The sequence below is a fragment of the Anser cygnoides genome, chromosome 17 (genome assembly GCF_040182565.1).
Source record: "Anser cygnoides isolate HZ-2024a breed goose chromosome 17, Taihu_goose_T2T_genome, whole genome shotgun sequence".
Taxonomy (NCBI): Eukaryota; Metazoa; Chordata; class Aves; order Anseriformes; family Anatidae; genus Anser; species Anser cygnoides.
The window spans coordinates 14,031,221-14,055,516 of record NC_089889.1 but is presented as its reverse complement, the minus strand read 5'-3'; the positions used below and the strand labels follow the sequence as shown (position 1 = coordinate 14,055,516).

At 48.6% G+C, this 24,296-nt stretch overlaps 1 protein-coding gene across 7 annotated transcripts; it reads left to right on the top strand.

Moving 5' to 3' along the window:
* The first annotated feature begins 1,116 nt into the window (after positions 1 to 1,116).
* LOC106049048 (acyl-CoA dehydrogenase family member 11-like) lies at positions 1,117 to 22,965 on the top strand. 7 transcript variants are annotated; one of them, XM_048054800.2, is made up of 15 exons: positions 1,117 to 1,628; positions 5,080 to 5,312; positions 5,947 to 6,046; positions 7,047 to 7,164; positions 8,013 to 8,155; positions 8,259 to 8,408; positions 8,943 to 9,037; positions 9,305 to 9,404; positions 11,030 to 11,170; positions 12,144 to 12,236; positions 12,646 to 12,753; positions 17,964 to 18,222; positions 18,383 to 18,449; positions 18,747 to 18,878; positions 20,869 to 22,965. In XM_048054800.2, the coding sequence occupies exons 1-14, from the start codon at positions 1,329 to 1,331 to the stop codon at positions 18,868 to 18,870; spliced, it is 2,031 nt and encodes a 676-aa protein (XP_047910757.2). In that variant the 5' UTR covers positions 1,117 to 1,328; the 3' UTR covers positions 18,871 to 18,878; positions 20,869 to 22,965. The 7 variants fall into 7 exon arrangements, with proteins under 7 accessions (XP_047910757.2, XP_066835277.1, XP_013056650.3 ...); XM_066979176.1 differs by lacking the exon at positions 20,869 to 22,965 and adding an exon at positions 20,410 to 20,862; XM_013201196.3 differs by lacking the exon at positions 20,869 to 22,965 and having other exon boundaries at positions 1,118 to 1,628; positions 18,747 to 20,254.
* Positions 22,966 to 24,296: the final 1,331 nt, after the last annotated feature.

Here is a 24,296-nt window from a genome sequence, read left to right as displayed (position 1 = left end):
CTAACTTCCTTCCCCCAGGGCCCCTGAGTGCAGACACAGCAAGGTGCCCTTTGGTAGCGTGACTGAGGGAAGAAATAGCAGCACAGTCATCGCAGGGCATTAGGCTTGGCCCAAGCATGCCTGGAGGCCGGCACCAGGCGCTCGTGGTGCTGTCCAAGCAGGTGTCGCCAGCGGCCGTGCCTTCCCCACTGAAGCAAAAGGTGCATTTCTTTACCTCCCAGCTGCACAAACCATTTTCTGCATAGTGGGACTGTTAAATGTATGCAAACCCCTGCTGAAGTGAGGGACGGGGTGCTGCAGCATGAACAGGAGCCACACCACAGGTGGCTCTGACAACCTGATGCAGTCACAGTGCCAGCATCAAGAAAGTGAGGAGGTCCCACCAAACAAGTAGCACCTGAATTTTTGAACCAAGACATCAGTGTGGCTTTGTGGGACTGGATAAAGGTGAAAGGTGACTGGTTTTGCTTCACTAACACACTCTCCAGCTGGTCTAAGTTCATGCTGGGGTTGGGACATGTCCCTGGGTTTCACCCCATGCTCAAGTCTCCAACATCTATGCTTGTAACAGCACTTTGCTATCATGCAGGTTTAAAATCATGGTACTGCTTTTATTATCAGCATATCAGTCAAAATTAGGTGCATGTTTTATACTACTCAAAGACAAAAGACGTTCTTAGAACACTCAGGTACTTCCCCAGGGAAAGGAAAACATTTAATATCATCCTGACTCAAATTTATGACATCAGAGACTTCATAAGAAGCAGATTCTTTTTGGAGCTAGTGTCACAACCCAGGACTCCAGACAAGGAAGATGAATTTCCCTTTTTAACCAACACCTCATTTACAGAATGACCTGCCTAAACCTTTTCTTCCTGTTTCCAGGCATTCTGTCACTCTTCAGAAAAGGAAATGTAATTTTTCTTTCTGATCTCTACCAGATTACAATTTCAAAATTCATTAGCCCAAGCAATTCAGTAGGGATGCTGGTAGGAAGAGCCACCGCACATAGGTCCCCTGACTCTTGAAACATCAAAAACTGGGGCTGGTGACGATGATTTGCCCGGCTGGTAGGGTAGGCTGCAGTGTTTTCTGAGTACCTGTATTTTTCCAGGGTGTTTTCTGATCTCTTTCCAAAGACCTTTTCCCTAGTTCAGTCAACAACAGCTGCTAAACAGCTCCTCCCCGAGGGAGGAGTAAAAGACATAACTGATTTACAAGAATAACTTAACAATGTTAAAACAAAACAGGACTGGTGCTAGTGTCAGCCTAGGAAAGGTCTGAAGGTGACAGCTGTCGGAGTGACACGCTGAAGGCTTTGCACAACCATGTTTGCCCGTCGCTTGCCTTTGTGGAGATCCAGCGCTACCAGCAAGCCGTGGCAGTTGGGTCTCTCTCTGCGTCACAGCTGGGAGAGGTGCCAAGCTTGGAGCTGTAGAGGATTCAACACAACAGCAGACCAGGGGCAACAGGTCGATATGCAGCAGAACCAAGTATTAGAAGATCTGGAAATGCCTGTTGCAAGAAGAGAAACCGAGAATCTCTTCCAAGAGCGGCCTGAGACTGGGAACCAATATCTGGAAGATGCTTTGCTTCGGGGTTACCTGAAGGCACACCTTCCTCCCAAGGTCTGACGTACATGTTTGTGTTTCTGTGTGTATACACACTACAGTTCTGGCTAGGTGACTGCTTAAGACTATGAATTGAACATTTCTCGGAGCCCTTTTGTGCCTTCAGTGTGTTTAACTGAGGGGAATTTACCAGCATTCCATAAAACTTGTTTTATGTGAATCAGTGCAGGGGTGAAAAATACTCCCAGGACGTAAACAGAAATAGAAAGGGCCTAGTGGACTCCTGTGACTGGCTTGGGTGTTGCAAGGAGTGTTGTTAGATTGTCAGTGTGTGCATTTGTTACCTGGTCACCCAGCATTAAAAAAAAAAAAAATCAGAGAAAGGGAAAAAACTGAGGTGCTTCCAAATTCTGCTGTGCTCTTCCACTTCTCCCTCACTAGGGAAGAGGTTTTTTTAAGGAACTTCCTTGCCAAAAGAATGAGGCTGTTGTCAGCTGAATGCAGAAGAGGATGGAAAGGCCCTTGGGGGTTTGCTTCTTCTCAGCAACAGTCACCGGCTTTTCTGAGCTGATTTTCAGCGTGACGGCTCTGTGCAGAGCTGCAGGGGTGCAGAGAGGTAGAGCAAGACCCCAAGCTGTGGGTCCCTGTTCTGTGAGCTTCGGGCCTGCAGGAAGCCCGGGGGCTCATTGCGTCGGCTCTTCTCTGCCCTCACCCCCAGGACTGCAACTGCTTCTCACTCGTCAGGGACCGGATCTCATGGAGCTGAGCGTGACCTCTCGCTGTGAGTCATTCCAGCAGAAGCAGTACCTGTAAAGCCATGTGAGTAACGGAGGCAGATCCTGGCTGTCAGCGATGCTCTTGGTCTCCACGTCTGTGAGGCCTTGCAGTCTTGGGGTGGTAGGAGTGCGATGGCAGCGCTGGGAGCTTGCTTTTGTCACGGCCGTCGCGGGAGACAGGAATGAGGCCTCCCTACGCACCACTGTGGCCTTCTTGCTAAAAGAGAACGTGAGGGAAAGGACAATACCTTTGGGCAACCATGAAGATCTTGCTCCTAATCTGCACCTTTGCAAGAAGCATGATTCAGATCTTCTGAAGAACTAAAAAGGTCAGAGCTGCTCTCCACTCGTTCCCCAAAGAGACACAGTGGCTGCAAAATCTACCAGAAAATCATCAGAATCTCCCTTACGTTTCTGCGCATAGTCCCAGCGGGGCAGTGTTGCCTCACTGCTAAAAGGGAGAGCCCAGTCTCTGCTCTCTGCCTGAAGCAGCACCAGCTTGTCCGCAGCCTGAGAGGCTGCTCTCCATACGAACGCCCTCCTGTCCAGGGGAGCAGCAGCAGCTGCAGCTCTGTGTGTCGCGCTGAAGCAGACACCACAGTGGAGGCTGATTCCCGTTCTACTATTCACCTGTGTTCAGCAGTGAACACAAAAATTTCCCTGGAATGGAGCAAAGGCTTTCTTTGTTTGAAGGTGATTTCTGGAGAACACAGAAGAAAGCATCCACTTTTTTTTTTTTTTTTTCTGAGCACAGTGGTGGAGATATCTATCAGTCTTTGATTCCTCTGTAAATAAGTCCTGTAATAGAAAGGATCGTACGTTTGCCCTCTTAGTTTGTTTTTTCTATAGTCATCCCTGGAACATCAAAGCAGTGGTTAGGGTGAGCGAGACCACCAGCAGATGCTGCAAGTTAGTGGCGTCAGCCTTGAACCTCACGGTTTGCAGCTGCCTCCCCAGTATCCTGTTGTGTGGTTTTGGAGCGCCCCGGCTGCGGTGTGTTACATGCAGCAGTCACAAATGCAGGAACTCTGATTTTGTTCTCTTACCTTGAAAATAAACACATTTGCTTGGGCAACACACTGGTTTATAAGTGTGGTCAGGGCAAGAGCTCGCAGCTAGGCACTATGTTTTTTTGGTTTTGGTTTTGTTTTTTTTTTAAGAAAATGTGGATATGGAGGTAAAGAGACTGTTGTAGTGAGCTCACTGTAGCATGCTTACTAAGAGACCTGTTTGGAAAACTACTACTCTTCTGCCCACAAAAAAAATGCCAGCTAAAGAGTTCAAAGGTTCCTGTGCTTCAGGGATTAGTGAAATCCGTGCACCTTGGATGCTTAGGTTGTGCTTGTAAAACAGCCTTCAAGTTGTTGTTAAGATATGATAAGCCTTGGAGGCATATACCCATCCCAGCTGAACCTAGAACAGGAGTGCCGCGTAAGCTCTACCAGTTTGGCAGGGCTCATGCAGGCTTTTGGCTCGTGTTGTGGTTTCTGAGGCTATTTCAGCATTCACCTGAAAGAATACTGCCTGGTCTGAGGACGGAGACTTCCAGAGCACCAACTGGACGGCGTGTGCTGGATCCTCATTACACACGTTGAAAGGCAGAGCGATGAAAGAATCAATCATATGGGATGGAGTTTAATGAAAAGTCAATGCAGAGGGGAAGCAGGGTTTGTATTTCATCAGCAGTACATTAATGTGTTTTATAATTGCACCATTTGGGCAGAGCAGCTATGGCATTCACCTCTGCAACTGCTATATTGAGGAGGAAATGAGCATCTCTTGTGGTTTCAGAGAACAGCAAAAAATATTCCTCTGTTCAAAGTTAATCTTGATCAGGTGCTCCTGTGACACCCCACAGCAGTCTTGGACGTATTTTTGCTAACCAGAGTCCAACAGTGCTAGGGGCTGGGTCTACTTGGCCTAGTTTTAATCAGCTGTAAGTCAGGCTATTTACGTCTAGGCAACTTCATTGAGTTTCGGCCACAGACAGTGAAGAGGAGCAAGCACCTGCAGGAGATCCTTGTCACCTTAAAATAAGGATCTAAGGCTTGGAACGAATCCCTTCTCTGCAGGTGCTGGTTTCTCTCCATTAACTATGGACAGACTACTCTGTCCAAGTCAGCCAAGCCTGGCTGAAATGAGGGCAGATGAATCCTTACCTAGGGATGTGCAAGAAGCTGGCTGCAGAGTGACAATTTGAAGCTAGACACACCCTGTGCGTGAGGCTGAAGCTCAAAGGATTGAGCTATCCCTCCTTTTCTAACCTGGTAAGGAGTTAACTACTGAGCCCAGCAGAAGTTTTCCGATACAGATGAAGGCTTCCTGGTTTTGGCGCCTTTTCCCCTAGCACTCTCATCCAGCAGTAAATCACAGAGTGATTTACTGAGGTTGGAAGGGACCTCTGGAGATCAGCTCATCCAGTCCCCTTGTTCATATGCATCTGTGTGATTCTCAGCCCTGATACAAAAGCTCTTCTGTCTTGTGTAAAATCCAGAGATGTTGCCAGAAGTAACTTGAAAAAATGATTTTGAAAAAAAAATGTGACAGCTGAGCACAGCTGTGCCAGCAGAAGCTAAGGGACAAGCTGTCCTGCTGCATCACAGAGTACAATGAGCCAAGTGGCAAGAGATCATTAGCGCCCAGAACAATATGGCCAGTCCTTTGACTTTCTGATTAGGACCGAGGCTTCTTTCCTTCCAGGCGAGTGCCTAAAGGCTCTTGTTGCTTCACAGGTACTGGAGGAGGTGAGTCAGGACCTGGAGAGGTTTGGAAACCGTCTGCTAACCGAGGTCAAACCTCTGGGATGGGAATGCGAGTTGAATCCCCCTGTGTTTCGGCAGTACGATGCCTGGGGGCAGCGGGTGGATCACATCATCACCTGCTCGGCCTGGAAGAGGATGAAGGAGATTTCAGCAGAAGAGGGGCTGATTGCTGAGGCCTATGAGAGAAAATATTCCAACTGGAGGTAACTGGGGGAGAGTGGGAGCAACTTGGTGCCTTGCTGGTTATTCTTAGCAGAGTGTATTCAGCATCTGGTGGGACTGAACTTCTTGTTGTATAATGGGTAACAGATGATGCACGGACAAAAGCACACCTACTGCTGTACTGAACAGCAGTGTCTGTCCACTGTAATGTTCCACATCAGCAATGATAAGCTGTAACTAATGGCCTGCAGTTGATCATAATATTCTTTGATGCCACTTTCCTGATTCTGGGGCCTGGCACTTCCCTGTGCTGCTCCAGCTTTACATGCAGTAGTTGTAACACAGCCAAGGGTCTGGAATTGTACTTGCAATTTAATTGTATTCTGGTCTCTGGAGATAGACCCAGATTTCTGATTTTTAAAAAGTACCCTTAATGTGCGCCAGATGGCAAGCGATGCCTTCCATCCAGCCCCACGCTGGCAGTCCCTCCGGGACTGAGAAACTTCTGCTCCACTTCTGTCTGCCTCTCTGAAACAGTTTCTGCCCTCTTAGAAATGAGCAGACTGATTCTAACCCATCTGGGCTGTATTTTTCCCCTCTCTTCCTAGTCAAGATGTTTTATCCTCCTGCTGCCGAACTGCCACAAAACCTGTCTGTTTTTGCCTTCTTTCCTAGCCGTGTGCACCAGGCTGTCAAACTGTACTTGTTTTCAACCACCTCTGGAGGTTTCAACTGTCCGCTGGCCATGACTGATGGAGCAGCCAAAGTCATTGAGGTACGAGCTCAGCTGGCCTCTGAGGACACAGCCCACGTCCTGACAGTGCTGGCTAGAGCCAGGAGCACTGGCCGAGGATCTGGGAGAGCTGATCTGCCATCTGGCTCTGGACATGGCCTTTTCTTGCTCTGTGACTCAGCTCTGTCTCCCACTGCCTGGCTTTCTCCTTTCTCTGCAAAGTCTGTGCACCCAGACTGACTTTTATATTTACATACAACACTGTGCACCGTGAGGCCTTCACTGCACACGAAACCTGTAACACTGCAGGCAACTGGAAAGGTCTCTTATTGTTCCATAGTTGTTTTTTTGTTTTGCTTTTGTTTTATTTTGTTTTGTTTTGTTTTAACTACAAGGCACAAAGGCCTTGCTTTCCTGTCCCCTCTGTGAAGCAGCTGTTAAGCATATTGGGCTAGATCCATACCTGGTGCAAATTAACCAACCTTGCAAGGCTTCCCCATCTGAAGATTTGGCTCTGCGATTTACTGACCTTTTGCACTGTGTAACTGGCTAGGTAGGGTGCAGAGAAAAGCTAGGCCTTGTGTAGCTAGCTCTGGGCATTCTAATTAAAAAAGAAAAGAAAAAACACAAGGCAGTTACCCTTTCCTGCAGCTCTTTGGGTGCTGGTGACATCCAGTGTACACGACTGTATGCGTGTACCCTGGCACTGTGCTGTTTTGAAAGCTGTGGGTCCAGCTGCACAAGTTCAGGGGCAGTAGGGCCGCTCAACATTGCCCTTTGTAACACAAGCCTGCACCTTCTGCCCGCACAGTGTTCCAGCAGCCTCGTATGAGCCAGGAGGTTTCACAGACTGTTGGCAGTACCCGCAGATGCACTGCAGCACTGTGCAGGACGTTCGGTGTCCCGCTCTCCTGCTTGTGTACCATCCATTCTGAGCCTTGCAGGGATACTTGTAGGACACACCAGTGTTAGTTAAGGCAACTGTCTAATTTCATCTGCTTTGGTATGACCTTCTTCGTTTCTTTTCCCTCTCCCAAAACAGTCACTAGGTATTCCTGCATCCCTGAAAAATGCTTTTGACCATCTGACATCCCGTGACCCCAAGAAGTTCTGGACCTCTGGCCAGTGGATGACCGAGCGCAGGGGAGGCTCTGACGTTGGTACGTGTACTGAGGTGGGAAGCAACTGCAGCAGCAGCTGGCATGTTAGTGAGAACTGAGAACGTGAAGGGTGTGGGGAGCTTTCAAAGCCAGGTGGCTGGTTTACGAATCTTCAGCAGAAGTCATCTAAATCATCTGCACAGCTCTGCCCTTTACCGACAAAAGGCCCAGCTTCTGTCCACTGATGTACACAGCACATGGCATGCAGGTACAGAGATTTGATCCTTGCTCAGGTAACACACTGACATCTAGCTCTATAATCTAAACCTTGGGCAAGGCAATCAGGCCCATCCCAGCTGGGACTGAGGAAGCATTCTTGATCTTCAGCTTTGGTCCTTGGCAAATGATAGGAATAGCGTGAAGGGCTAGGAAACCTCAGAACTCCATTGCAGAGACCGAAATGTGGAAAGGGAGTCACCTGCATGGGATGAAACTGCAGTTGGTTTCCTGGTGGGAGAAGTGAAAGAGTCAGCTGTGGAGGGAAAGTTACAGAGATGAGCATCATTGTAGGATTCATGATTCCTTAGCACCCTTTGTTGTTCTTGGCTATGGCAGCTCCTAAAGAAATTGAAGCACTGGATTGTAAACCACAGTGCATTCTGCTTACAAAACGCTGCCCTTACCATTGTTATCCTGGAGCAATTGCTGGAAAGGCTTGCAGCTAAACAGGGCATATTTCCTTTCTAGCACTTAACTCTGGCTGCATTTCTTATCCACTGTCAGTGAAAGAGATTAGCAGCTAATCCATATTTCATCCGGATAGCAAGAGCTGCTGCCTAAACTGAAAATCAGCATCAATTGATACAGAAGTTCCTATAAAGCCAAGATCTTCTGTTCCTTTCTTGCAGCTAATGGCACGGAAACAGTGGCCAGAAAGCAGCCAGATGGCACATATCGTCTGTATGGTTTTAAATGGTTTACATCAGCTGCTGATTCTGATGTGACATTAACCCTGGCCAGGATAGCAGATGCTGAAGGACATGTAAAACAGGTCTGTTCTGTGGTGGAATGCGCTGAAGGAGCAGGGGAACCTTTTACTTTCCTTTTTTCATTGTGACATAGTCCTCCTTGTGTGCCTTTTTAATGGCCCCCAGGGTTCCAGTGGCCTGTCGCTGTTCTTCCTGAAGGTTCGAGATGAAGACAAGAAGCTGAACAATATCCGAGTGCAAAGGCTGAAAGACAAGTTGGGCACACGGCAGATGGCAACAGCAGAGCTATGGCTGGATGGAGCTGAAGCAGAGCTGGTGTGTAAGGCACCATTTCCCCCTCCTTTTGGGGCTGGGCAGGCTTGGCGTGGCAGGCTGCTCATGGGGGTGTACAGCTGAAGAATTTCCTCTCATCCATGTCTGTAACTGGCTGCTCATTCCACAGAACCCTTCCCCAGCAGGGCCCTGTATGGAACAGAGCTCAGGAAAAATCCTGGGGGAGAAGGGGAAAAAAGTAATTCTAAGCTGATCATTTCCCTAATCCAGTTGCCTTAGCCCAGCTGAGGGGCAGTTCTGTGTGGCATGCAGGTGGGAACAAGCAGCCAGTGACCAGAACTGATCGTGCTGATACAGTCTCCAAAGGCACCTCTCCAATCGTGCCACAGACTTGGCTAAAATAAGACAGCTGCATTTTAACGCAAGCAGATCTTTCTGGTGCTGGAGAACAGAGAGGTGAAGCGGACGTCCTGTACCTGTCTGCCTGCCGACACAGGTGTCGCTAAGATAGACATGCTTCAGCTTCCCAGGCTGTGCCACAGGCTTACATCGACCTTTGTTCCTCCGTGGTTTCAGATCTCTGCAGAAGGTCGTGGAGTGGCCTCCATCTCCAACATGCTGAACATATCTCGGATCCACAACGTCATTGGTGCAGTAGCTTCCATGAGAAGGTGAAGGCAGCCTGGACCCCCCCTCCCAGAGCTGGAGGAGCAGCGTGTCAGGATAAGGGGAGATTGCAGTGCTTAGCATCGCAGTCGCTTGTCACGTCGTGCCTTTGTGGGCACAGGGCTGGGAGCCAGCGGTGCTAGGTCACCTGTGGGTGACCTAGGCTGGTGTGCTGCAGCCGAGCAGGGTTCACCCAGTGGGGAAGGCCGTAAGGGGAGGCTTAGAAGGAAGGTTGCTGGTCTAACGCCTTTCCCTGGCTGTGTTCTCTCTAGGATGATCAGTCTGAGCAGGGAGTACGCCCTTAAGCGGGTTGTCTTCGGGAAGCTCCTCAAAGACCATCCCCTACACATGCAGACGATAGCCCGGCTGGAGGTAAGGCTTCCAGGAGCTGAGCTGATTCTGCTGGTCAGGAAAGAGGGCAGGGATCCTCAGCCGCTTATGGGCACAGCCAGCCTGCCTCTGCGTGCAAGTCAAATGTAGCAGGCTCTTCCTGCTACAGAGAGGTGTGTACAGCAAGGGAATTGTCGTAGTCTAGTGGGACTGGATCTGATGAGGGACCTGAGTTCTCTGCTGGACTCCAGGTTATCCTCAATTACAATTACCTGGGAGCTGTTCTGACAGGAGTGCTAAGGTTCGTGTATGCATCCACTATGTCATGGCCTCTAAATTTAGTTGTTTGCATCAGACCACAAGCATAGAATCATAGAATCATAGAATATCCCGAGCTGGAAGGGACCCCCACAAGGATCATTGAGTCCAACTCATGGCACCACACAGGTCAACCCAAAATGACACCACAGTCTCCTGAACTGCAGTTATCAGACTGTTTTCCAAGACTGGTGCACACTCATCCAACTCTCCTGGTAGCTCTTGCAGCAGGAGATAGGCTATTCTCAGTGGGCTTGATGAATTCCTGGGGGGGAGGTCCATGAACTTTCAGTTCTGGGACAAATTTGTCTCCATGGTATACCTGCACAGTGCTCACCACAAGACACTGAGCTTGAATACAGCACCTAGACGTAAATATCATCTAAAGAAATAATGGTTAGACAATGGAAGAGAGAGCAGTATGAATTGGCATTCTGGCTCTGGGCTTTGAGAGGGATTTCACAGCCTTAGCTCTCTGCAGAATGTCTCACAGCTTTGCCTCAACACTGAGCCCACTAAACCCACAGGACATGGGTGGCTTCCTCCCACTACCAACACTTCAGAAAGAAGGCACACAGTTCTCCTCCTCTCATCTATCCAGGCACTATTTCTTCTTTTAACTGGTGTAACATGGATTCTTATCCTTGGGCTACAATAGGTTCATGCAAATATTTAAACCAGCATTTATAACTCCTCTTGCAGGGTGGGAGAAGAGGGAAAGTGGTGTCACCCCAACAAGTATCAAGCATAACTTAAAGCTCCAGCATCTCGTAGCCTGTGGCAGTCCATGGCCAGAACTCTACCTCTGAAAGAAAGGCAAGATCCGATGTAGTCCCACAGGACATCATTACACACAGAGGCTACAAAGCTCATAGCTCAGTGCTGTCCAAATTGCAACTTGTCAGGGAAGCAAGAGGCTCAGCAAGAAGTCTAAGACCTTGCAGATCTGGTGCTTGGAGGCTGACCATCAGATGTGCAGTCTCATGCCCTTTATCCTTGAAAAGAATGGATTTATGATCTGGATACCTGAGAGGAGCTTTGATAAGGCTCCCATTAGGCTTAATGAAATGGCATTGTCCCTTTTCTATAGTGGATTGCAGTGTGCAAGAGAGGCAGCTCCAGATTGCTTCTAATATTTCATGCCTTATGCCCTGCTGATCTGTGGTCTTTGTCTCTGAAGCTGTGGTTTTGTACGGGGGGGGGGGGGGGGGGGGGGGGCGGAATTGCATTTTGCTCAGGTCCAAGCACTGTGCATCCCTTCCAGATAGTCTCCTGGCACCTCAGCAAATCGGGCTGGAATCACAGTTCAAGACCCATGCCAATGAAGCTCCCCACTTCTCCGCATGCAGGTGCAGACACGAGGGGCTTTTCTTCTGCTCATGGAGATCGCTCGGCTGCTTGGACTTGCAGAAACCAACATGGCGAGTGAGCAAGACCAGCTTCTCTTGAGACTGCTTGTACCCGTCGCCAAACTATACACTGGGAAGCAGGTATGGAGCAACCAGTTTGATTAGCCCTGAGTGGGGCTGGTGGCACGTTAGCAGCCATGGAGCTGGAAAGGGGCAGAATTAACACAGCCAACGAGAAGGGCAGCAATAGTGTGGGGTACAGGCAGCGACCTCTATCTGCAGGGCCTGCAGTGTGATAGCTACCCCGCAATTACTGCTCTGCGCTGAGGCTGGACTTTGTAAGTGGGGGACTCATCCCTCAGCTCTCAGGAAGGACTCAGCATGCCAGCTGCCTGGCAAGCAAGCCACAGATCAGTCATGTGGTGACAGCAGATAGAGCAAACACTCTGTGAAGTATGCCATACGCCACACGCCACAGAGGAATGCTGCTGAGGCTTTAGGAGAAAATCCCTGTGCTCCAAGACTAAGGTGGGACACTGAGCCACAGGAAACATCTTTTTCCTAGTTCAGAATAAATAGAAGAGAGGTAACAGTGCTAACAGCATCAGCCTTAACTTCAGGGGTCTGTCCCCCTCCTAATACCCTCAGCTTAAATACAAAGAAACTTAACACACCAGAGGCAAGGAGATAGTAAGATTCTCCTGAAACAGAGACACTTTCTTCTATGTACCAAGCAAACCACAGGTTTACCCTTACCTAGAGAGGACTGCAGTAAGACAGATTCTCCCTGGATCTTCTCCCTGGGTCTGACTGCTCCTGCAAGTCCTCACTCAGTGCTGATCACTCTTCACTCCCCAGGCTGTGTTCATGTAATGAGCAACCTGGTCTAGTGAGAGGTGTTCCTGCCCATGGCAGGGGGATGGAATTAGGTAACCTTTAAGGTCCCTTCCAACCCAAACCACTCTGTGATTCTATGAATGAGCAACCTGCTTCAGCAAGGCAGTGGGATCCAGTCAGTCCCCTCCCAGCAGGAACTGCTGTGTGATGCGGGAGGTTTCCAGCCACTCCTTCCCTTTGTGCAATGTGTATTATATCAACTCTCTGCATCTTGCAGGCTTCTGCCACTGTTATTGAGGCAATGGAGTGTTTCGGAGGACAAGGTTACATGGAGGATACAGGCTTGCCGGTCATAGTTCGTGATACTCTGGTAAGAAAGCAGCAGAAAAAGCTTGTGGTGTATCACCTAGTCCCCTGCATAGTCCTTCATGGTTGCCACCTAAAGACATGCTCAAAGAAAAACACAGTCCTCCCCAGACTCACTGCAGGTGTTGCAGTTCTTTCTAGCTGCCTTCCTGCTGAGCCCAGTCACCACCAGGGAGGGGACATGATCTGTTCCTGGTGCTGGGAATTGCTTCCTAGTTCAGTAATGTAGCCGGGCCCCTCGCTGTCATCACCAGTGCTTCTTCCCATTTGTGGTGAGGCAAGAAATCTTTGGAGATTTCCTTGATATTTCCTTAACTCTGCCCTAGATCTTCATTGGCTCATGTTCCCCCTTATTTACTGCAGTTGCTCCAAAAGGCTCCTTCTTGCTCTTACACGGTCTCTTTTACCACCAGGTGCTGTCTATATGGGAGGGAACAACAAATATCCTGTCACTTGACGTCCTGAGATCCCTCACCAAGAGTCAAGGACGGGCGATAGCTGTGTTCTTCTCCACAGTGCAGGTGAGCCCTTGTCAAAAGCACCATTAAGCCTGATTTGTCCGATTTGTCCAAGTCTTATTTGGTGTTAGTGCTCCTGGCTGAGACTGGTGGAGAATACGACCAGATGCAAAGCTTCAGACAAGTGTTCAGAAGGTGTTTTGCAATTCTGCTCTTTAAATAGCACTTACAAAAGCAGAGTGCAGGCAGTGTTTGTTTTAGGATGCTTGTGTGCTGGGAAAAAAAAAACAATGCAGGCAATTTTATTTCTATAGTAAAGAGTTTTGCATTGTCAGTGTTCTTCACGACAGGTACCAATGTAAGTGTATTTTTAACGTGATAGAGTCAAAATAATGTAGCGCTTTGGTTTTTTTTTTTTTAACTGCAAAAACACCACAAGACTACTGAATATTAAACTTTCACTAGGGCTACCTACTGCAGCATGACTTTCTATTCTTATTCCCACTGAAAAGATGGAAAGAGCCAAAGGAATCCCTTTGCTGCCTCTTCAGATTTGCAGTTCTCTGCCTTTACCTACGGGCTGCTCTTTTAAAGGTGCCCAGATAACAGGCAGCCATGGAGAGTTCAGAGAAGCTCAGAATTTCCTGAAGGTAAATGAGCATCATCTGGCTTGTTACATCCCGTAAGGGGACACAGGAATGAGGCTGGAAGGCATGATCACCATATCAGAGGGTATTCCCGCAGGGATTAGACTTTTAATGGAGACAGAACAATTCAGAACTGTAAGAGCGCAGATACAGTGAGGGAATCATGAGCTGCTGGATTTCACTACATGTAGCCTTCACTTTCTCATATTCTCCCCGTGAGAAGTGAGAGGTCTGGGCCACTTCACTCCCTTCAGCATTGACAATTTGCTCTTTGAAGGTGATGGCACAAGCAGAGAGAGAGCAGAGATGATACCTACATGGTGGCCTTGCCACTGCTCAAACACAATTGTGCTGAAAGCCCAGACATCCCAGGGAAAGAAAGGAGACTGTGAAGTGAACATAGGAGCAGGTACACAAAGCAAAACATAATATATATAATGGGTATTTTCATTATATATATATATAGATACAAATATAAGACTCTTATTGTGGTCTCTGGTGTATCCAGCAGATTATCCTACCCTATCCATCCATCAGGTCCTTCAAAAACACACTAACAAGAGCCTGACCCCTTCTCACCAGTGGCTGCAGTTGGCAACTTGTGTTACATTTCACACCCACAGCTTAGCTGTATTCTGCACAGACCACCTCTCTGACCTCCAGAGATGTCCTCTTACCATCCTCTCATGCAACTTTTGTTAAAGGAAAAATACCTCAAGCAATTTGACTACCAAACATGAAAGCCAAATCTGCTCATAACCAGGACTAATGAGCATACCCACTAATTAAAAAGCCAACTGGTCCAGCTATTGATAAAAAGCAGCTTAATCTGACACTGAAGGTAATGGAGTAGAGAAGGAAAGGAGGGGGTGGTAGGCTCTAAAAATAACTTGGAAAGAAGCTGGCCTCCTCAGGCTTATGCTTACACTAATTTAAACCAATTCCCCACAAAGGTGCCATACTGCAGTCCTAGCAGCACCTTCCTGGTGCAGCGAAGGGGGTCCCTTCAGCTCCTTAACTGGATAACCAGAGAAGCACTAAAGAACTCAGCAACATGATTCAGAGCAGGTAATTGCACAGCAGTAACACCAAGTATGGAGATTTATTAATTAGCAAGCTCATCATTGCTCTGGTGCTCCAACAAATCACGCTGTCTATGAGACCGTGGGGTGGAGAAGTGAGCACTGACTGAAGTTCCTCAAATGCCATTAATGCCACTGCATTTTCTGTCCATGCCACCCTTGGGCTGCCTCCATTTCCACGGAGCGTGGCAACAGTGACTGGAAGTGGCTGGGGCTCGGAGAGCCGTGTGATGCCCTGGTTCTGGATGTAGTAGATCATACATGGCAAACGTAACCTGGGCACATCAGAAACCTTTCCCCTTGCCTTCAGCAGCCAGGCACCGGAAGCACCAGCCGGGAGGTATTTCTGCATGGTGCCTCTGTAGCATCAGGCAGGACCATGCTGAGCTTCTACACCAGAATCAGGATGTCATTCTCAGGTGATAAACAACCTCATTTTGAGCTCCAGGTGTCCAAATTCTTCTGGTCTCTGGGAGTCTGTCTCGTTTTGAAACATCCTTCCCATACCCATCTAGTGAGGAAATCATTTAGCCCTTCATAAAGGGATTTTTACTGTTCCAATCCATTTTCTTTTTATTGATGCACACAAAACTCGGCACAATTCATTTTATGTTTGTCCCTCAAGGTTCTCGGTTTGCAGAATTTGTGCCCAGTGACAGAGGCTTCTTTGGAGAAAGTGGCATTAGTACTTAGTACAGCATAGTTCTTTGTTCTCTGAAGGAATCCGATGTTGTAATTACCTATAGGAAAAGGGAAGAACAGAGACCTTTTTCATTCTTGCACAGCGTAATTATGAGAATCTGAATTTTTAGGGTAAGCTTGTTACAAACCGCCCTGTCCAGAGGTAATTGGTCTGCAAGCTCTCAGGGAGTTTCAGGTGGATACTGCACGGGGGGAGTCATTTTATGTTATACTACGATTTTATTAGCTGGAATTTTGAGCCAGAGCATTGGCTGTACTCTAGAATTCTATTACAGTCTGAAAAGCGATGCTAAAATAGCACTGGGGAATTCTTTGATTATTGCATTTTAATAATTTTAGATTAAATTTGGTCACATCACAGTTCTTTCTGAATTGCCAGTCCTGCAGGCATCTTGCAGAGCTCAGAATTAACTGCCTGATGCATCAGCAATGACTGCGTGGGGCTGAAACTCTATCTGTAAATCGGACATGCAATCTGAGTCACATGGTAGTGTTTTTAGGTCCTTTTCAGACCATAACCACAATTTTAGCACAGCAGGAAATAAATGTAGGTTATTAAAGTGAGACTACATATTTGCTCAAAACAATAATATGAGACTTGTGCTTCTAGCCCCGTTTTGGATGTTCTCCCTGTTGCTGTGTTTTTTAAGTATTGGTGATGAGTCTTCAAGTAAAAACCGTTCTGACAATCTTGCTTGGTAGTGAGAGCAAAGAAACGAGTGACAGCTTAAATATTCCTCAGCGATAACCCGAAGGAACCAGACATATTGGCACTCTGAAGTTCCTTCTCTCCGCTGACTGCAGTCAGGGAAGACCGGTACAAGCGGCACAGGGGGGCTGCGTGCCCGTGCCTCCCCTCAGCTACACCCTACAGGCGCTGGAGCAGATCAACACGCAGGAAAGCAAACCAGAATTTGCTTCTGCCTCAGACATCATCCCTGAAGCAGCTCTCTCTCTAGTCTCTCACTCTCAAAGGCAGTGGAGGATGTGCAAAAACCCAGCTCAGTCTTTCAGAAGATTCAGTGCTTTTGGTTAGGAGAAAGAAGAGTGATCTGAAAAAAAAAAAAGTGTAAATTATTGGAGAGCAAAGAGAATGCAATGGCTTTTTGTTGTTGTTTGGTTGTTTTTTTTTTTCTTCTAAGGTTAAAACGATGCTTTATATTCCTGGTCTATGCTGCCCAGGTCTTTAAACCTTACAAACCAAGGCAGTGTAGGATGTAGCTGCTTGTACACCCTGGCCGCTAGCACGCGGCTGCTGGTGGAAGCACGTATGTGGTTGCTGTGCTTTGCCTGTGTGATGTTGGCTTCCACCCAAGCTGCTGGGAATATGTTTATGCCTTTGGGGTCTTTGATCCTTGCTGGCAACAAGCTCCGAGCTGCTTTTAAAACATCTTATTAGCATTCTGCGGGTTTGGAGGGTTCTTTGGACTTTATCTTGGCACCAGACCCAACCGCTTTACTGATGCTGTTTTTGTATTCGTACAGCATATGCTGTGAGTATTTGTGTGCCGCTTTGCCTGGAGCACAGAATAGCAACCATTGAGGATTGTGTTTTTCTGGTATTAACAGTCAGAAAATACGGGGCAATGGTTGGGCAGAAGGTGTCACACACAGCCGTGTTACAGAAAGCAAAGCTGGGTTCAGCTTGTGTGGGCTGAGTCCTACGGTGCAAATACGCTGTACCTTCACGTACTAGCAAGGGGGGCTGCACATTCGCTTAAGTACTAAAAAACCAGAAATTAGTTCTGTGCTGCAGCTCCTTACAGGCTTTAGCTCACAAACAGCCTACAACTGAGACTGACTAACAAAAAGCACCCCCTACCACCTGCTCCTTAAATACGCACGCAGTCCTGCCTGCAGTTCTGCTCCAGGTAAACCTTCAGCCTTCCTGCAGCGAGAGATCTGAATGTTGTGGAGGTGCCAGTGCAGCACAGCCGGCTGCAGGGCTGAGCTCACAGCCGAAGCCAGTGCTGCCCGCAGGCGGGTGCCGGCCCCGCCAAACACTCGTGGCCCTGAGAGGTGCAGGGGCCAGAGGTTTGTGGCCGCTGCGTGGGTGCGAGCTGGCTGCTTTTCAGCCTGCGTGGCTTCAGCGAGACCGAGCTTTCACCCAAGGCTGGCAGCCCCCAGCACAAGGCACGCTCTTTTTTGGGCTCATGAGGGCTCAGCACTGCTAGACGGGAAACACAGGTTTAGGGCTAGCCTCTGCCGGACACATCCAGGCAGCTGTGGGCATGCCGTGTTGTGAAAGAAGGACTATTTTAGATTCTCTTGGCAGACGCTCACTTGTGCTTTCACAAGGTACATGGGATGCTGGGGAAACAGCAGCTTAGCCCAGCCACAGGAGGGTGGTGCTGGGTCCGCCAGAAGGGAGCCAGACCGGTTCACAGACAGGGCTTGCAGGGAAAAGCTCCTTTTAATCTGAATTTTCCTGCCTGGGCACAGCTCTAGCATCTTAGTGGGAGTGAAAATATAAAAAGAGGGGAGGTCACACATAATTAACCTGGTAATAACCCACACGTTAATAACCTGATACAGGTGTGCAATTAGAGGGAAGTGGGGATGTTCAGCTTGTCCCCATGTGCAGCTGGAAGGCCAGCACAGCTGGGCCTGGCTTGCAGGAACTCTCCGTTTTCAGGGCAAGGCTCTGAGCTTCCTTTTGGCAGCGTCTCCTTTCCTGCCGAGCGGGGCTCTGGCCACTCCACCTATGGCAGTGCAAGCTGCAGCTACCTCAGTTTAAGCCTTTTATTAATATCCCGCTGGGTGTGTTTGGGATTTCACCAGCCTCGTTTCCTTGCAGAAGGTAAATATGCCGTAATTTTTCCTGTGATTGTTTTCTTTGCAGAAAAAAATTGAGCTGGCTTCGAGCACTGCAAAACTGGAACCCGCTGTGAGGCAAATGCGGGATGCCATCAGCCGTCTCACCCAGTTCGTTCAAGGAGCTGGTGCAAAGGAGGCAGTGACCATGGAGTTGGCTGCAAGAGACTTCTCTTACTCCCTAGCAAGGATCTATGCAGGTAGTGGGAAAGACAGAAATGATGAATTTCAGACCGGGAAAGGGCTAGGAATCAGTCCTAGAGTGTCATGGCTTCACACACTCAGAGGTAAAGAGTGGCGTTTTAAAGAAAGCTTGGTCCCCACCTTTCAAATGGAGGCAGCTCAGCCTGACAAGTGCTGTTGAGCAGCAACCACCACCCTCTTTCCATGAGCCTTTGCTGCTTCAGCTGGAGCCCAGGATTACTTACATCTCACGTTCTTCCGCAGGAGCTCTTTTAATTGAACATGCATCTCGGTCTGACGCTTCCGCTGCAGATGTCTCCGCTGCTCGAAGGTAAGCAAAAACCTCCCCTATCCCAAACCATTCCAGATCATTTCTTGTGCGATGCAGCAGGCGTTGCTCTGCCTCTCTGAGCGACCTGAACGTCTGCCATGGTGAGATCCAAACTCCATCTCCTGGATGGAGACAAACAGCATTCTGGCTGGTTACCAGCAACGTTGCTGCTTTTCCCTGCCACGGGCAATCTCCATGCTACAGCAATGAGAAGGACCCAAACTGGGAAGACCTCAAGTTGAGACCAGCATTGTCTGTTTAACAGGGCTCAGGTAACTGTTTGCATTCTCTGTTCAGGTGGTGCAACCAGGAACTGTGCCCTGTGGCCACAGAGTTCAAGAACAGCAGCTACGACGCTGAGGAATCGCTCATGGACAGCTCTCTGGTGTACGGCAGCCCCCCCAGCACCAGCAGGCTGTGACAGCACAGGTAACTGGAAAGCCATGCCAGCCTTGCCAGTGCAAAGTGCAGGACGGCGGTGGCATTTGGTGCAGGCTGAAACAGCTGTGGTAAACTGACGGATACAGACACTTCCATCTTCAGGGTGGCAGCGGCTGGGTCTACACCTGAGTGTTTGATCCAGGGGTGCAGCTTTGAAATAAACTCCTGTAGTGCCCCCGCTTGCCGCACTTTGGCTGGGTTTGCCAAGTTGTTTTACTGCACGCAAACTGTATTCCTTCGGGAAGGAAGGAAGTTGAAAGCTCTGCTCTGGCACTGAGCACACTCCAACCCCCAGCTGAAACAGCAGGTTGGCTGCGATCCCAAAGCAGACACCTCAGACAGCCACAAATTACAGGTATGGTGAGGATATTCCACCCAGGGGCCAGACCAAATCCTTCTGAACTAAACCCACAACTGCACCCACTGCTCCAGGCTGAAATCCACTGCTTTTGCACTGGATTACTTGCTAATGCAGACACAACCAGTGAAATTCAGTTGGAGATGCTGAAATGTTCTTACCGTGTTTTAGACAAATACTGAGTGATCAAATCAAATCATTATCAAATGCAGATAATGCCTTGAAGCAGCAGCTCTTCAAGTACTAACTGGTATTCTTTTTAAAGACAAGCAACCAAAATCAAAGTGAAAAATATTTGAAGCTGATTAAATACAGAAAGCCACCATTTTTTCTTGTTCCCCGTCTTGCTTTCCAATACTGCATGTGCTCATCCCCCCTGGCACCTGCCGGGGTGGTGTTTCTGCCAGGGCAGCCTCTGCTGCCCACGTTGGTGGTGCAGAAGTGGCTCCATGCGCAGCAGATGGTATCTCCTGTCATACAAACAACTTCAATGGGAAGCGTTGCACCGTGCTCAGGACTTCCCAACTCAGTGGCTGAACTCGGCAACTTGTTTGAGGAAACAGCCTTTGTAACCTGAAGTTTCCATTTTCCTTATCTCACCTCGCTAAGGCTATTGTTAAGAGAGCTGGCCATTGATTAGTCTAGCTTGTGCTTTGATTTTTCCTTTTACATTGTACTTTGTCCCAAACAAGCTTTGCTTTACTTTAAAATAACCTGATGTAGAGGCTTTACCTTCATGTGTAATGTTGGGCACCTCATTCCTGCTAACTCAGCTCCACTGTCAGCCACGATGGGCAAGAAAGACGTTCTCGCTCTGTTGCATTTCAAACACACAATACGGTAATTTGGTGTTTGCAGCTTCATAAGCGGTCAGCATCAGCATCAACGCTGCTGTGCAAAACCGCTCTACAAACATCCTGGGGAGGAGATCATTTCAATTACATCATTTAAATTATATCAACAGTGTACAAGTTGGTACCAAAATTAAAGTAAAAAACACTTTTGACCTCTAGAAAGCTTATTCATTTCCTATGTGTATGTCATAATGATGCTGCAATTTACTGACATAAATTCTGACGTAAGTTTTAGACTGAAATCCAGTAATGCTCCACCAAAGCAAACATCTGGATGTATTGACTGCATGCTTCTCTTCACACTCAGCACGTCTGTCTGCCTGTGTGGTATTACCCTGATGACTAAAAGTTTAATCAGAAAGTTGATAATAACAGAAGAGAAACAATAGAGTGAAGACAATGGGAATACGTAGCTGCAAAGCGCCACCAGCAGCCAGGGTATCGAGTGGGAAGAGAGCGGAAGGGAGCTGATTGCTGAGCACAAGTTACCAACGTTTTACAGAGGCCAAAGCTCAGAGATGCAGAGGACCCGAGGCCACCTCTGGGGCGGAGGAGCACGGGCAGAGCGGTGCCGGGGAGCAGCCGCGGGGCAGAGGGCTGTGGGGGACGGGGAAGGAGCGCCCGGGGGCTCCGTCTGTCCCCGCGCGGGGCCAAGCGCAGCGCTGAGCCACGGGAGCTTCCCTCGAGTCACACAGGTGGCAGCCAGACCAGCACCAAAGGGCTTCTCACTACAGCGCTCCTCCGCATCTGCTTTGTGTGCACCTAGGTGAATAAATAACAGTTGGGCTGGGAAAACCTCCTCCATTACCGCAGTTGTTTGGTGTCGAAGACGGAAGTCTTGCTTGTGCTGCGTAAGAACTAGAATGGGAAGGTGAGAGAACAACACGTGGCTCTAAGCTGCATGAAGGCCTCAGATGCATGTAGGGAGGGCAGAAAGGTCTGAGAACGTGATGAGTTAGCACAAAATAATACGACAGACGAAAGCCGTCACGTTTAACCAGCGCTAGAATCGCTCACGGAGCTGCTGGAAAATCATCGGGATCCTCCCTTCTCCCTAAGGGCTCGTCCCCACAGTACTGGGCCTGGGCAGGCAGTGACGTCTTCCGTGCTTGCTGCCAGCCTGGGATTTCACATCCACCTCTTCCTACGGATTTCAGGTATTTATTTAAACACTGGAAATTACTTTTTCCTAATACGTGAGCTATAATTTGCCTAAAAATAAACCCCACAAAGTGGAAGCCCTGCAAGTGCGCCAGTACAGAAAACACAAGGGACTGTAAAATTGCCACCGTGTAGGAAATGACAAATTTATTAAGATCTAAATATTCACTCTGAGGCTACAGCAGAATAAATGCTGTTACAAACAAATAAGCACTAGGGTCTAACACTTTATGCTGCTGCTGAACAGCTCTCTGCTCTCATAGGCTTGCCTGTTTTAAAACATTTAATGTTCTTGAAGTTATTAATCAAGACTTCAGATGTCATTTTAATACAAATTCCACCAAAAAAAAAAAAAGTACAATCAAATGCATCACCTGTTGCCACTGCAAGGTAAAAATCATTTCATAACAACTCTGGGAAATCAGTTTTAAAAATGTTTGTTAAATAGTAAGGTAAAACTTTAGCAGCATTTAAAAAAATTCGAAAGTTGAAGAGTACGATTATCTTCGATCCCGAAATGCTACAATCTGAGCTCCAATGCCTGCGTTATGAGTGTAAAATGAAGAGATGGGAATCTGTTATCCCTCTGCCCAAGAAATGGCATTTCTTTATGGTGTGGGGTCAGCAAGAGAGATAAAGGTTTGTACAGAGGTGGCTCTATTTAAAGGCTCCATTTCTGTTTCTGCATCCTGCTCTAATGCTGGTGGATTCTCTGTTTAACAAAGAAGCGAGTTGAATTGTAATAATAATAAAAATAATTAAAAATATTGCAAACCAGAAACTTCACAAGCCCTGGCTTCAGCAGTCTGTCTGGCTGTAGGGGTATGGGACGGCCCGCGGGAGCATCGCCCGCGTGTCCTTTAGAGAAAAACCCACCAGCAGGAGCAACCGCGGCTCCTCGCAGCGAACGCACCCGTCTGCGGGCGCTGCACGAGCGGGAGCTGCGTTTGCTCACGTTCCTTGTTCGACTCGGAGCCTAAATCGCTGGTTTTACTTTTTAAGCACAAAAGGTAACTCCATGTAATTCTCTAGCAATTCCCAAGCGATGCCAAGCCACGGAACCTGGCTGAGGGCTGCTCTGAAGCTGCTGTAAAACCTGATCGGGCCCCTGCATGTGAGCGAGCCCAGAGCACCGGCCTCCGCTCGGCAGCGTCTGAGCCGCTTTTCTGCGTCTCCTTCCAGCACAGCCCAGCTTGACGCCGTCTCGTAACCGCCTCTGGACCCTGTTTCCTCAATTCCTTGTGCTGAGTAATTCAGGACCTACTAGAGGGACAATTATAGAACAACCACAAATATCCGGACACCCCGTATCTGTTACACGACCTCAGCATCAGCTCAGCGTTCCTGCATGCGGCTGTTCCCTTTGCAGCCTCAGTTCAAAGCCCCTCCTGGCCTGGACCCCATCCCGCCCCGGCAGCCCCTCCTGCGCAGTGCGTGCTTCTCCACAGCCTCTTCCCCTTCACCCCCAGAGGAAGAGCCTTTGGCTTTTCATCCCCCGCGCTGCTGCCACCTCGCCCTCCTGTACAAAGAAGCTGCGCCCAGCCTGCAGCATCGCTGCTGCCCACCCCCTCCTGCTCCCACCGGGAGATGCTGGGCTCGCTGCTGGCCTGCCTGGGGCTGTTCAAAGAGATGGGCTTTTCCCTCACCCCATCAGATAAGCTGCTCACAGGGCCCGTGCACGAGGGGGTCGTTTTAAGAAAATCACAGCATGCCAGCCAGCACCGAAGCTGCGCGCTGTGACAGCAGCTCTGCTCTCCCTTTGGGCTTTTGGGCTGTTTAAGAGCTGTAACGAAAGAAAAGAGGAAAGGGCGTTCGTTAGGAAGAATCGATCACTGGAAACGCCACCTGGGTGCTCCCCTAGCAGAGCCGCCAGGCCGGTGATGCTTCTGGCTTCACTACGTGGAAGGTAAAAGTCCTCCGACTCCCTCCGACTCCCGCGCAGGACTCACGGGGTTTGCTCCGCGTTTCCGTAACGGGGAACATCCAAGAAGCGCCGTGTCCAGGGCTGAGTGGTGGCACGCACACAGCCTGCAGCCGCTGTGCTAGAGGAGTGAGTGACTGAAAAAGCACTCAGAAGGAACTCAAGTATGAAAGGAGCTATATGAAATCAAATTCTGGTGTGTAACTGAAAACCTGCTGTTCCTTTGCATGTTCGTAATAGTGCAAAACATTATATGTACCTTTTTTTCTTTTAATTCTTGAAGCTGAAAATACTACCACCAGCTGTGATCACAGCTCTGCCCAGAATCTGCAGTTTTGTTTGATTAAATAAATACCTTCAGATTATAAAGCAATTGTGCACAACATCTTGTGACTAGAACAGGCCTGCCCCAAAATAACTCACAGTTGCTCAAGAAGCTCTTCAGTCTCCCTGAGAATTCAGGACAAATCCTCTCCCTCGACCTAAAATATGTAAGAAGCGATGAGGATGAGCTCATGTGATGGAAGTGCCTGCAGCCACGCTGCTGAAACAACCGAACAGCCCTAGGAAAACGAGAACCTTTGTGCAAGAGACTTTTGCAGGACACACAGCAGTTGGGTTTTTCACCTTCTGGGAAAAGATTAAAAGATGTTAAACCCGAGTGAGTTTGGTTTGTTCCCCAAGAGCTACAGCTCCACCAGCCAGCATCGTAAATAAGGCAGAAAGTGTGCAAACGAGAACAAAGCTCTGTTCCCCCCGTGCTGCCACTGCAGCGAGTGCTGCTGCTGGCTCACTGCAGAAGGGAAAGGGAAAGGGAAAGGGAAAGGGAAAGGGAAAGGGAAAGGGAAAGGGAAAGGGAAAGGGAAAGGGAAAGGGAAAGGGAAAGGGAAAGGGAAAGGGAAAGGGAAAGGGAAAGGGAAAGGGAAAGGGAAAGGGAAAGGGAAAGGGAAAGGGAAAGGGAAAGGGAAAGGGAAAGTTTCCTCTGCCAAATGCCGCTGAAAGCAGGGTGAGCTCCCTGGCAACCTGGGCCACTCCTACATTTGGGCTGGCATCACTGGATCACACTCTGACACGCGATGGTCAGTGAAGGGGAAGAAGAAAAACGAGGTACC